This window comes from Punctularia strigosozonata (assembly GCF_000264995.1).
Source record: "Punctularia strigosozonata HHB-11173 SS5 unplaced genomic scaffold PUNSTscaffold_4, whole genome shotgun sequence".
Classification (NCBI taxonomy): Eukaryota; Fungi; Basidiomycota; class Agaricomycetes; order Corticiales; family Punctulariaceae; genus Punctularia; species Punctularia strigosozonata.
Window position 1 is genome coordinate 2,595,012 of NW_006767436.1, and position 12,544 is coordinate 2,607,555.

At 54.8% G+C, this 12,544-nt stretch overlaps 6 protein-coding genes across 6 annotated transcripts; 3 read left to right on the plus strand and 3 right to left on the minus strand.

The window, feature by feature from the left end:
- Positions 1-483: 483 nt before the first annotated feature.
- On the plus strand, positions 484-1,921 carry PUNSTDRAFT_133172 (uncharacterized protein; the record flags this gene model as incomplete). Its single annotated transcript, XM_007382573.1, has 8 exons — positions 484-505; positions 562-671; positions 723-791; positions 845-1,056; positions 1,113-1,226; positions 1,280-1,323; positions 1,372-1,663; positions 1,726-1,921. 8 exons carry the CDS (start codon positions 484-486, stop codon positions 1,919-1,921), a joined length of 1,059 nt encoding a protein of 352 aa, XP_007382635.1.
- Positions 1,922-2,025: 104 nt separating this feature from the next.
- PUNSTDRAFT_101157 (uncharacterized protein) lies at positions 2,026-2,895 on the minus strand (the record flags this gene model as incomplete). Its single annotated transcript, XM_007382574.1, has 3 exons — positions 2,667-2,895; positions 2,513-2,611; positions 2,026-2,482 (listed from the first exon to the last, which is right to left on the minus strand). The coding sequence occupies exons 1-3, from the start codon at positions 2,885-2,887 to the stop codon at positions 2,026-2,028; spliced, it is 777 nt and encodes a 258-aa protein (XP_007382636.1). The 5' UTR covers positions 2,888-2,895.
- A 119-nt stretch (positions 2,896-3,014) lies between these two features.
- Positions 3,015-6,068, plus strand: PUNSTDRAFT_119896 (galactose oxidase). Its single transcript, XM_007382575.1, has 16 exons — positions 3,015-3,157; positions 3,215-3,370; positions 3,422-3,460; positions 3,507-3,606; positions 3,662-3,791; positions 3,871-3,932; positions 4,000-4,087; positions 4,143-4,195; positions 4,247-4,319; positions 4,369-4,629; positions 4,688-4,844; positions 4,892-5,037; positions 5,091-5,418; positions 5,485-5,608; positions 5,658-5,750; positions 5,805-6,068. Exons 2-16 carry the CDS (start codon positions 3,218-3,220, stop codon positions 5,933-5,935), a joined length of 1,938 nt encoding a protein of 645 aa, XP_007382637.1. The 5' UTR covers positions 3,015-3,157; positions 3,215-3,217; the 3' UTR covers positions 5,936-6,068.
- Positions 6,069-6,169: 101 nt separating this feature from the next.
- PUNSTDRAFT_119897 (uncharacterized protein) lies at positions 6,170-8,052 on the minus strand. The gene is made up of 2 exons (XM_007382576.1): positions 7,877-8,052; positions 6,170-7,814 (listed from the first exon to the last, which is right to left on the minus strand). Exons 1-2 carry the CDS (start codon positions 7,999-8,001, stop codon positions 6,308-6,310), a joined length of 1,632 nt encoding a protein of 543 aa, XP_007382638.1. The 5' UTR covers positions 8,002-8,052; the 3' UTR covers positions 6,170-6,307.
- Positions 8,053-9,112: 1,060 nt separating this feature from the next.
- PUNSTDRAFT_133175 (uncharacterized protein) lies at positions 9,113-9,891 on the plus strand (the record flags this gene model as incomplete). Its single annotated transcript, XM_007382577.1, has 4 exons — positions 9,113-9,284; positions 9,328-9,614; positions 9,694-9,718; positions 9,773-9,891. The coding sequence occupies 4 exons, from the start codon at positions 9,113-9,115 to the stop codon at positions 9,889-9,891; spliced, it is 603 nt and encodes a 200-aa protein (XP_007382639.1).
- Positions 9,886-11,134, minus strand: PUNSTDRAFT_65426 (uncharacterized protein; the record flags this gene model as incomplete). The annotated part of the gene is made up of 6 exons (XM_007382578.1): positions 9,886-9,942; positions 10,001-10,181; positions 10,238-10,385; positions 10,436-10,625; positions 10,681-10,872; positions 10,922-11,134. The coding sequence occupies 6 exons, from the start codon at positions 11,132-11,134 to the stop codon at positions 9,886-9,888; spliced, it is 981 nt and encodes a 326-aa protein (XP_007382640.1).
- Positions 11,135-12,544: the final 1,410 nt, after the last annotated feature.

Genomic DNA, 12,544 nt, shown 5'->3' on the forward strand with positions numbered 1-12,544 from the left:
TGCATGGTCCAGCGCAGTTCCCCCTTCGCCGCCCTTCCTGCGCATACCGCCCGACGGAGAGAAGGGCGGAAGAAGGGACGCGTCGGGTCATGTGATGGCAACCCATCGCCCGGCATAGCCACCCAATCAATGGCCGCAATGCCGGCATCGACGACGCGACCGACGCGAGCTCAGCTGCTCGACCACCATCGAACGCACATCGGTCACGCGACGACCACGACCATATCGATATTGCATCTCGCGGGGCAAGTCGACTTTGGTCTCGGGTAGCGCCCTGCTCGCCGCCCCCTCCCGCCGTGCTCACACTCGTACCGCCATCTGCGCCTTCGATGAGATCAAGCACTTCCATCACCGCCCGCCCCATCATGTACGCCAAATTTACGCGTTATAGAGGGCGTCCATTGCCGCGTTCACGCTCCTGGATGTGTCGTGCTCTCCTCTCTCTTTCGCTGGACCTTAGCACCTCAACTACGAACAAGGGCTATGCCGATCGTCAACTTCACCAGTGAGGCACTCGACGGCTGTCTGCGACTCATGGGCTCTGACGACGCGAGACTTCAGTCCCTGACAGCAGTCCTTGGATCACCTACTCCCCTGCCGGCGCATGGGGAGATTCTGACCTAGCAACGCAGTTGTACACCAACGGTACCTTCCATTTCACCCAAGTCGCTGTATGTCCCTTGTGCACTCTACGGTCCTGCCCTCACTGACGAGGCGACTAGGGTGCAAGCGCCAACTTTGCCTTCAATGGCTCCGGTGTATGGCTCTACGGCGCTCAGCGCCCGAACCACGTACGCGTGACCCTAGCTCCCTCCCGATTGCTGGCTCACTAGCACTCCCTTAGAATGTCTATACTGTCGCTTTGGATGGCGTGAACAGCACCGCGAACGGCCACACTGACGAAAACCCCGGCGTCTTCAACTTTACGCTCTTCAGCTCTCCCGCTTCCGGCTTGACACTCGGACACCATCAAGTCAGTTTAATCAACACCCCTACCTCCAATGGTTACGTCGACATAGATTGGGCTGTGATCGAGGTCGGAGACGGCAGCACCAAGTTCGTACACTCTGTACCTGCGACCGACATGGTTTTCTGACCGCGACACCTAACAGCACCATTTCCAACGACTTCTGGTTGGACGATACCTCCGCCAACTTTACCTTCGACAAGAACTGGTCGGTGGGCAAGAACAGCCTTTCACCTCAGTATTACAATTCCACGTTTTTGTGCGTGCATATACCGATGTGCCGTATACGCTGCTCACTAGCATGCCATGCAGCCTAGCCAATGCTCCGAATGCCGCCGCCACTCTCACGTTCTTTGGTCAGTTTGGTCTCCTTACCGACAATGCGCGACGCTCACCGCCAGCAGGCAATGCCGTCTCCGTTTATGGTGCCACATCCGGTAACCACGGGCCTTATTCCGTCTCTCTCGACGGCCTTCCTGGGCAAAATTATAATGGTTCCCAGATCCATTTCCGGCCACAAATGCTGCTGTACTACGCCTCGGGCCTACCTACGACGCAGCACTCATTGGTGCTTACCAATACCGGCAACGGATCAACATTCACGGACATCGACTTTGCCATCGTGTCCAGGTGGGACTCCGACGTTGCTCTGGCAGGCGCACTGCAGCCGACGACAACGACATCAAGCATCCCCAGGTAAGCTGAACCGTGTTTGGGCCGGATAACATCGCTGATTGCTCGCGTATCGCCTACACCAGCACGCGCTCCGTGTTCACTACTCCGATCGGCACTCTTCCTGGGAGGCAGACGACTACGTCTATTTCATCGTCAGTTTCCGCTTCTACGACAACGTCGAATGCTGGTCAATCAATGCGCGTTGTGAACAAGGGCGGGCTTATTTCACTTTGCGCGACCTTTGCGCTCGTTGTACTGCCGTTTGCGACTGTACTGTAACATCTCAAATGGCAAACATGAGGTCAATGATAGTTTTGCTATGCAACGCGCATTAATAACTTTACACGAGGTCGGTGATGTGGAAGGCTCTTCGCTGACAACGGCTATACCCCGATCTCATCCAACCACAACTCCATCTGGGTACGCGCCTCTTGGCCCATGGTATCGTGAACCTGAAGCCAATGGACGCCTCCTCTCGTCCACCGTGACGAACCTCCTTGGCTTCCAATTTTTCCCAGGCGATGATCTCTTTTCAGAGATACGATCTCTGAGGGAGAGCCGAGGATCGCGATGGGAAACTTCGGTTCATACGTAAACTCAGGAAGAGGGGTCGGCAAGCGCGTTGAGTGAGACGAGTAGCTGGTAGCGAAAGATGTGTTCGAAGCAGGTGGTGAAATCATGATTAGGCCTGTAGCCGGGTTGGATTCGACGTAGCTTTGGGCGATGAGAGTGCCTCCATCCCTTGCAATCAACACGGGTGCAAACGGAATGGCAGTCAGGCGTATATGCGAGCGCAATTCTGCGGCCAGGGATCCAATCAACAACACGACAACGAGATCACTGCGCTACTTGCCTTGCATAAAATGAGACATCAATGCTTCTGAGGATCCTATTGTCTCTGGGCGGCCGAGGTCTATCTCCAGGCAAGTGTAGCCTCGTTCCGCAAACATGCTCGCGAAGTCGCGCATGCTAGAAACCAGGTGTTCAGCGGGAAACATTCCTGCAGCAGCTTCAGAAGACTCACCTCTGAGCGCTCGCCCCATCCCATGCGCTAGACGATAGGAAGACTAGCGGAGTGGGCACTTCTCGAGGTGAGGTAGCCGGAGGCGTGCGGATGGTATACGCAGTGACATTCCCGCCCTTTGATGCCGACGCGGTCCCGAAGGAAAATAATCCGCCGAGGCTGAAAGCCGCGCTCAGTTGCGGTCGTACGCGGACGACGAAGCTGGCTGAGGACAGGAGCATGATCGTCGAGCGACGAGGACGCGATAGCCACGTGAAGTACAGATGCAACTTGAATGGATGTAATCACCGCTTCATGCTCGACTTATCTATCTTCTCGTACTGACCATGGCCAAGAAAAAGACTGGGAATGCGACAAAGGCTGCCGCCAAGGCAGCGAAGAAGGCCAAGGCCACACAAAAGATCGAGCGAAAGGAGAAGAGGAAACAGAACAAGACCAAAGCCGAGGACGACGACGCCGACGACGACGATCTCGAAGGAATACTAGACAAGGTACCTCGCAACGCGAACATATATATAAACAAAATAATCTGATTTGTATCCTATCAGTAGATGCGGAGAGACTGGGAGGCGGCACATACCGTCAGCGAGGAGCTCGTGGAAGGACCGCCGAGCAGAAGAGTGAATGCGACGCTTACCCCCTGTCCGATTGGACCTCATCTATGGTGCATCGGGGGCGAGTTCTTCTCTGAGGACGGTAAAGCGGTCAGTGCATCGCTTGATGCGGGCTTCGTCTAGTTAATCCCTTTTGCTCAGCATTTCTACAAAGACGTCTTCAGATACACTCCGGAGAAGGTTAGCAATCACCGTGATTGATACAGCAATGTTGACATTTGAACAGGATGAATGGCGCAAATTCGTATCTCCCACCTGTCCTGATCCCCGCTCTGCACACGCTGTCGCAGCTAGCCCCGCCGGCGGCGGGAAGTTGTATCTCTTCGGTATCGTGCCCTTCACATGTTTACGAAAAGGGCCGGATGTTTACAGACATGAAAGGTGGCGAATACTCGTCATTGTACCAGAACACGTTTCACCATTACCGCGACTTCTGGTGTTTCGATATCTCTAGCCACGTTTGGGACCGTATCGATACCAAGGTTCGGCCATCCGCACGTTCGGGTCATCGGTGCGTGCATCTGTTCTCGCACGAAACCCATATGCCATGTTAGTCGTGCAACGTTCCTGGCTCGTTTACATCGCTACAGGATGGCAATGTGGAAGCAGTACATCTTCCTGTTCGGAGGTTTCTATGATCCAGGAATCACGAGTACGTCAGACTACGCACCACTGTCATCTGGCGTAAATATAAATAACCTCAATCGTTTCTTCTCCAGCACGCTACCTCGATGACTTGTGGGTTTTCGACACCCAGTACTACCGTTGGCATCACGTCGAATTCAAGGAGAATGACCGCCGCCCTTCGTCAGTCCAACAAGCCTGATATCTGGCCCCCGAACACGACCCTGAGTACATACAGCCCACGCAGCGGATTCTCGTTCCTGCCAGCCGCGGACGGGATTTTGCTTCACGGTGTGTCTATCGCACGTCGTGCAAGTGACACAGCTGCTGAGAATAGATTAGGCGGGTATTGCAAGGAATACGCCAAAGGGAAGCGCCCCATTGGTGTCATGCTCGATGACACCTGGTTTCTCCGGTACGTCAACCACCAGCGCCTCAAGACGTCTCGTTGATACGGGCCGTAGTATCACCGCCTCAAGCACAGACGACTCTGCCTCGTCGACTCCTTCCACATCCCCAAGACCGTCTAAGAAGGCGAATGATGCACTACCGCTTTTACTGAAATGGGAGCGACGGAAGCGACCTTCGACTGCGTACGCTCCTTCGCTCCGCTCAGGCTGCACCATGGCACTGTGGCCCGCAAAGGGCATGGGTGTTCTATTCGGAGGCGTGACCGACGAGGACACGAGCGAAGAAACACTGGAGAGCACTTTCCATAATGATCTGTGAGTAGAATTGCCTTGGTTTCTCGGAATTGGACATGACTGCTTACGCAATTCGCAGCTACGGATATCAGATCGCGGGAAATGGACGTTGGGTATCAATGACCCTCAAGAAGCCTAAAGAGAAAGGGAAAGGGGCGAAGAAGAAGCAATCAAAGCGAATGCACGAACAGGCGGATCGTGAGGATGTCAGTGATCGGGAAGGCGGCAGCGACGAGGTACGACGATGGACCCTGATGAATCAGCGCGTTAAAGCTCCGTCCAGGATATCACCAGAACGGATACTAAAATCGCGATCAAACTCCCTGAGTCGAGGCCGGAGCCACAAGGCGTCTCGGACGACCCCACCTCAACAATACCCCTTCCGCGATATAATGCCATGTTGGCCGTCCTGCGCAACAATTTATATATGCATGTTGCCCGGACATAATCGTAATACGCACCACTGACACTGGTTGTTCTAGATACGGCGGCATATTCGAAAGTCGTCGAAGAGAATACACGTTGGACGACTTTTATACCATCGCCCTCGACAAGATGGATCGATACATATGTCTAAAAGAAAGTGGGATTCACATACCAAAAGAAGAAGAGGAGGAGAGCAGTAGCGAGGAAGGGGATGACGAGAGCGACGACGACAGCGAAGTCAGCCCCGACGGTGAGCATCGAGAAAGCAGCGATACGGAAGACGAGCGGGAGATGGAAAGCGTGCGTGAGGATGAGCAAGAATTCGCGACGGGCATTGTTCTGGCATCTGCGCACGAGACTGAAGATACGGTGGTCGATAACGAAGTTCGTGCATCAGTATCGGCAGTGGGCGATCCTTTATAATCTTCACGCTTATCTTCTCACTACCAGGACACGCTGAGAGCACGAGCGACCGTCTTCATGGGTGTTTCCCGAGATACGACACGTTCGGCGGAGGATGCGATTAGCACGCCTCTGCCTGGAGAGACACTAGCCATGTTCTATGCTCGATCCCGTACGTGTGCTGATGCATCCAACTCCGACAACCCTCACCCATTTGACAGGTGATTACTGGGCTGGAAAGGCGTATGGATCAAGCGACAATCGTGGCAAGTTGCTGCGTCGCGATGGTTTTACCCTAGCAGAGGAGAGATATTGTGAGCACAGATTGGCACTGAACACTTGTAGGATCTGCTTATGCACATTCACAGCCGAATATAAACCATTGCTGGCAGAAATCGAAAGGATCCTAGCTGACGCTGGGCTAGATGAGGAGGAGATCAAGCAAAGCGCCGCTTCCGGACCTACTGGAGCAATGGGGCAGAGCCGAAATCGCCGGTAGTGTAGGCTTCCCCGGTTGCACGAGGAGTGGGGAGATACTATAGCGTGATGCTTTGTTGACCATGATCTCGAATTCACTCTTCCTCATCCACCGAGGGTTAGGGACGACTTCTGAAGGGTATATATGCAGAAACAAAGCCTGTGTACCACTAACAACACAAAAAATGACATTGGTGGTGCATCGATAGTACTTAGGCGGAAGGACCATCCGGGTCGCTTCCGACTTCAGCTCTACAGCAAGCATGGTGATGGTATATGCAACTGAGGGTGGTCTATTGTACACAGCGTGGCTAGAGATCAACCTTTTCTTCGACGAAAGCAAGCATTGAAAGCGAAAGATCGAAAGCAAGAAATTTTTGTATCGTTCCCTAAATCATTTCACCTGCGGACTTCCCACCAGCCCGCCAGCCCTCTGCAAATCCCTGACCCGGATGCTGTCCCCCTTCCAATTTTCGATGTACACCCCGCGCTCACCGCACCTCCTCACCGTGTCCAGCCAGAACTGGACCACTGCGCGTCGCGGCCGCTCCTTGCTGTCACCCGGAAGCTTTCGCATCTCGTCCGAGGCGGCGGACAGATCGCGGACGAACCGCAACTTCGGAAACCGTTCCGGGGAGAGCAGGACTTTTACCTGCTCTGCCAGCGGCCTCAACACCGCGTCCTCGCCCTCCTCCGGATAGTCCCAGTCTGAGCCTGCAGGGAACCGGGCAAGCGCGCGTCCGATCCAGACGTCGAAATCGCGCACGCCGATCATGCGCAGAGTGGGGTGCGCCGGTATGAGCGGGTGCGCCGGGGCCCAATTCGGGTCGGTCCAATTCCATTCGGCGTCGCAGCTCACGACGAGCTCTTCAAGACTCGGAGTCCAATCAGCAAGATAGGCGCGGACTTCGCGCCGCGCGAGTTCGTCTGCGTTCCCGGTGCGTGAGATGGCGGTGAGCGCGAGGATGGCGGGGGAGTGCGCGAGTTCGAGCTGTTTGAGTGAGGCCCCGTGTTGGAGGAAGAAAGCGCGCACGCCGGCGCGGGCGTAGGAAGCATCGGCGAGGAGGACGCAGAGCGATGTAAGCGCGGGGAGGGTCCAGGTGGCGATAATGCCAAAGGTGGCGTCCGCAAGAGAGAGCTTGAGTGCGCGAAGGGCTGGGAGGTTTAGGCCCTCTGAGTGCGGCGCGTGCGCACGCACAGCGATCGGAGGGTCCACGGCGAGCGTCGTGAGCTCGAAGTACTCGAGCTGCGCGAACCGGCCGCTTGGTGTCAGAACGGGCGAGAGCTCGACGTCGAACGGCGTGTCGTCGTATGTCGTCCATGCGAGCCTTCGGAGAGGAGGTGCGTCGGCCGGGCGTGAACGCGCGAGGAGTCGACCCATCGCAGCGGGATCCGCGAGCATGTGCTTTCCAGCATAGCTCGAGCGCCGGATCGAGACTTGGTCCTCGAATGCTTCGGCGTAGCGCGCGTGGTGTAAAATAGTGAGCACGTCCGCGGGGTCGCAACGGTGGAGTAGGTCGGTCTCCAATCGTATGCGGGCGATCCATAGCCCAGGGGAGCGAGGAGATAGGGGCCAATCCAGGGAAGCGTCGCGCCTGAGGGCAAGCGCGAGGAGGTGTGCCTGGGCCGCGCTCGTCAGCCAGACGAACTCGTAAAGCAGTTCGCGCATCTGCCGATTCCAGATGGAGTTCACGAGCGATAGGGTGCGCTTCATCTGCATCGCGCGGAAGTGCGCGGCACGAGAGAGGGCGGGGGCGGCCATGAACGACGTATCCGACGGGAATGGGGAGGGGATGGTAGCGAAGCGGAAGATGAGGAGCCATAGCTCGGGCGGGAGCATGGTATAATGCGGCGGGAGTGCCGTCACCCCAGTGCGGCGGGTGCGCGCGCGTTGGCGTATCCTGTGTGGGGAGGACAACGTTAGCGCAGCTCGGGGTGCGTGTTGCGTTCGGCCACAACGTACCTAATCGCCATGAGCCTTGGCTTGCGGACGGCGCGGACGAGCGCGGTGCCGACTGTATTGACCGTGGTCGTCGTGGACAGTGACGAGGCCGTCGAGCGGGACACGACGACGTCCTTGAGAGCCATGCCGAGAGCTCGTCGTTCTCGTCGTCGTCGTGGGCCGCGTTGGCGCTGACGGAGGATAGGGCAAAGCCTGTGAACGGGGCAGCGCGGCGACCTGGGGCTCGTAAGTAATCGCTCCGGCGCGTGTCGCTCGGTCTGGGCCCAATCCGACGCGCGGATGTATTCTTAGCTTGCGCGAGCCAATCCGAGCCAATGGCCGTCGCCGCGTGTCGGTAATGGCCGCCCTTCGCGTTGTTCTCCTTTCGTCCGGCGGCGCGAGTGCAAGCGCCTCTCCGTGTCGAGTGGGTGTTATATCCTCTTCGATCCATTGCCTTGCGGTCGTAGGGTGTCCTCAAAATTTCAGGTGACCGTGAGGCGGACTGCTTTCTGCACGCCGGGCGCCCGAAGAACCTACCCTAGGTATTCTAGGTAGTATCATGATGGGCTCAGTCTATCTATACTAACCCTTTGCACAGGACCCGCTACCGTCATCGTGGAGCGCCGTGATCATCATCGACCGTGCAGATAAGCCTGCGCCGTCCCAGCCAACAACATGTCAAGCACTAGTTCCATTCGATGGTATCAGTCGCTTGAGACCAACATCCTGTCACCGCCTCCTCAGCGGTTGCGCAACCCCCGACGATCCGTTGAAGCGCCGATCTCCAAAAACCTGTGATATCAACAAAGTGTGTGTTGACATTCGTAGACCCATCTGATTAGTGCAGCCGTTCATTTACTCTCACGTCCAGGATATCCCACGGCGCCATGTTCAAAGAAGCTTAGACAGCTCGAACCATCGTCGCCTGCACATGCCAAGCAGGGCCTGTAACAGGATTCAGGACACGCAAAAGGCCCCGAAAGCATCTAACCTGGTCGCATTTCGGCCTCCAGATTAACACGAATGTTGTACTAATCATACATCTCTCTTCTACGCCGTTTACTGACGCCGGCAATATTTAGCACCGGTGAATGTACGCAACCTGGCATAAAAGTATCGTGGCCACCGTTACAAGTCCGCGCTCGCAAAGACCAGCGTCGCCCTGAACAAGGATGTACATGGGCACCGCGTAGCAATGTCGAACGTCCGCGTCGAGCGTCGACATCATTTCACCCTGTCCAGAGACCTTCGCCGAATATGACCGCATGGAACGATGCCGGCATCGAGGGAGGCCTGTTAGGCCTCCCGTACCCCGCGCTCACGACAGTATACAACGAGATCCTCGATACTCCCGCGAACCTCGTTCCCTACAACCCCTTCCTCTTCAGAGCTATCAACCAGGGCGCATCGTCAACGCCAGGCGAATCCAGTGGATCTCATGACACGTTGCAGGGCTAACGCAAGTTTCCCAGTGTTCTCAGTATCTCTTAGCCCTGGCACGTTCGCGGACGAAGGAGGCGGCGACGAAAAGCCCAACAAAGGCGTGCTCGCATTGGGCGGAGTCGCGCCTGTATCGGTCACGAACGCGACCGCCTCCGCCCCCGTATTGCTTTTCAGTGGATTCATACCGAACGCCAAGACGGATGTTTGCTACGGCGTGACGGTGGATTCCTGCGAGATCCCGAGTTCAACTGCGCTGTCGACGCAAATCTTCGACATCTTGAATACGGGGACGTCGCTCTCGTTCATACCCACTCCCGTACGTGCACATCAATCTTCTATTGCTCATATTAAGGCTATTCCTGAACCGCTTGGCATCGCTTTGGCAGATCGTCTAGGCGGTAATGGAGAAGTTTGTTCCAGGTGCGACCGTGCAAGACGACGTGTTCTTTGTCAGCTGAAACGCTACTGCCCCAGACTTTGCGGTCATGATCGGCGACGGCGTCGAGTACGCAATTGAAACGTTATCCGTCCAGAGCCCGCCAAAAGTGGCTATTCCAAACGATCGACCATACATCGTCAACTGGGTATCATAGTATAGTAAAATAATCATCTTCGCCATGGAGCTCCTCGTGACTATGCACCATCTAACCCGAGTGAAAGAAGGGTTAGCAGGGTTCCTGAACGACATGCAGTGAAGCATACCCAATGGGAAATAATTGCGGAAATCAAAGAGACTGCCTCTTGTGAGATTTCCGACAACACCAGCGAGGAGATACTGAGCTCCTCAGATTGAAGGTAGCTGCCACCTCCCTTGTCGTTGAGCTTGAGAATGATGAATATCCACGCACGTCCATTCGTCAGGACACCGCGAATTATAGGTTTCCTGAGTAAAAGTAATGATGAAAATAGCATCGCACAAGAATCCAAGACTTGATTGACCTTGCGGTCCTTGCGCACGCTAACATCTCCCCGACAGCTTGCGGTACGTGATGTTGAAGGAGCTGGTCGGGACCTTTGGCTTCAGAAACAAACAAGGCAGACTCGTCATTCTTCAAGTGCTGCAAGAAAGGGTTTCGCAAGTATATATCTGCAGGATGTTGAGTACAAGCGTTCAGACGACGGACGAAGGAGACGTACTGGCTTTATGAGCGGACATCACTACAGCTGTCCAATCTATGTATCCGGAGAGTGTGTGGGCACTCGTGTTACTGACGGTGACGGATGGGACGACTTGTTCAACGCTCAACACCATCTTCGAGTCACTCGAGATCATGACAGCGACACGGTAAAAGAAGGCATTGATCCACAGACGTGCTGCAGCTTCATTCTGAGCGACAATTATCCGTCAATGTGGTTCTAACGAAGGCATGACGAGAACGTACTGTTCGTGGAACGAGACCCTCCAGAAACTGAAGATGACGGCAGAGCATATCAGACGACCAGAGGGAATCTGCTCCAAGAGCATCTGTCTGGACCGCACGAGGAATTGCGTTGGGCTTCAATTCGAGCAGTCCGAAGGCGGAGATGCCCAGCTTGTCCAAATGATCCTGGGTCATGTTGGAAAACGAATAGCTCTGGAGAAGCAACTTAGATCGTAGCGTGCATGCCATCAATCATACGAACCTGTGGGCCATCAGCCTTCGATTGCAGCATCTTTAGAATGTCATCCAACTGATGGAGTTCCGCCGTGTCGTCGAACGCGGCCTCAAGCTCTGGATCGTCCCTGTTCACCGCCTGCTCCTCTCGCGACTTGTTCACCAACGCTTGAATTGCGTCCACAGCCCTGGCGAGCTCGACACCAGTCAAACCAGATCTTCTGGGTCGTTTTGCGGGCATTGTCGAAGAGACAATGTCACTAGCGGCAAAAGGGATGACGAGGATCTGAGCAAGGGCCGTATTTCCCGCAATACACGCCCAGACGCGCACTCCTTGGATTCCTTGACGAACTGCTGAATGGGCAGTCACAGGTAGTCTGGTGCTCGACGCGCGGCTCTAGTCGTGATAGAGCATTTCGGTTCTTCCCGCCCAGTGGAAAGTGCGCCGATTGGGAGCGAATGCTGCGCAACATCCGCGAACATGTCAGCTGATTGTCCGTCGCTCGCTGTGCTGCGAGTCACGGCGGTGAGATCAGAGTTCAGATATGTGTTGAATTTATAACCGTGCGCGGATGAGATTTTGAAGATCGGTCGCTCAATCACAAAAGACGGAAACATATACCCACATTTTAAAACCGAGTGTATTCAGCATGCCTTTTGATATTTCAAGAACTACCGAGTGGGGAATTTCAAGTGAACACGATGAGCGTATCTACAGCTACATTATAAGAACAATTAGGCATATACGATATGTTAGATTTTCAAGAATGCGCGAGGTGAAAACACAGGATAGAATTTCAATTACTCTTTTTCCGACTGAGGAGGCGAGAGTTTCAAATTCCATACCGATGCAGATTGAGCGGTCCAGTCAGCGACCCGTGAGCACCCGCTCAGTACCCCTAGTACTACTGTACTTTTACGACCATAAGTTCGTCCCCGTTCCCCCCCTACCCTAGCCCTGTCCCAGCCAGGAGGTCAGGCTGACCTCCGGGCATCTCAGTTTTGGATGATTGGGGTGTCAGTGCATAGCCCCAGAAGTACTGAATCCAGAACCATTCTCGCACCTCGCTTTATATTGGTAGTCGTTCCGTAATTCATCATATCCTCCTAAAACGGTGAGAAGGGCCTGGAGGATTATCCAGCGATCAATTTCCCACGGTTAGTGTGTCAAAAAGTCGTGTTCTCCAAGCCGCTCCCACCGGTACGGTAGGCCGATTGGTCGTGGTTGAAATCCGCGAGTCGCGCTTCAGCCGCCTAGGCTTGTGGCACCTACCAACCTTGCTCCTGATCACCGCATACCTACACTCTGCACCTGGTGCCAACAGACTGATATAGTTATATTGGCACGAGTAATGTAAAGAATCAATGACAATGCAGTTGCTTCTGAAGTTATGCTATATCAGAATATTGTTGTGTAGCAGCCATATCAATGAACATGGCCGGTTGGCTGCCATCCATTCTTGTTCTCCACCCAGCGTCTACCAGCACCATCATTAGTCAGAACAAATGATGCTCTGAGGCCTTTGAAGTGTAGGTTGAAATGAGTGATGTCTGTGCTGCGGAACCAGCAGATATCTCCTGGTTTCAGATCAATGACCACTCCAAGCTCGTAGAAGACGATTTCTCCTCCTTCCCAATCACCAATAGCAGC

What these genes read in the sequence shown, in the direction of transcription:
- PUNSTDRAFT_119896 (XM_007382575.1), top strand. Translation starts at nt 3,218, where the DNA reads ATGCGGAGAGACTGGGAGGCGGCACATACCGTCAGCGAGGAGCTCGTG. An exon ending in TCTCTGAGGACGGTAAAGCG is followed by an intron (nt 3,371 to 3,421) that starts GTCAGTGCATCG and finishes CCTTTTGCTCAG; the next exon opens with CATTTCTACAAAGACGTCTT. An exon ending in GGGAAGGCGGCAGCGACGAG is followed by an intron (nt 4,845 to 4,891) that starts GTACGACGATGG and finishes AGCTCCGTCCAG; the next exon opens with GATATCACCAGAACGGATAC.
- PUNSTDRAFT_119897 (XM_007382576.1), bottom strand. Translation starts at nt 8,001, where the DNA reads ATGGCTCTCAAGGACGTCGTCGTGTCCCGCTCGACGGCCTCGTCACTG. An exon ending in CCAAGGCTCATGGCGATTAG is followed by an intron (nt 7,815 to 7,876) that starts GTACGTTGTGGC and finishes CTCCCCACACAG; the next exon opens with GATACGCCAACGCGCGCGCA.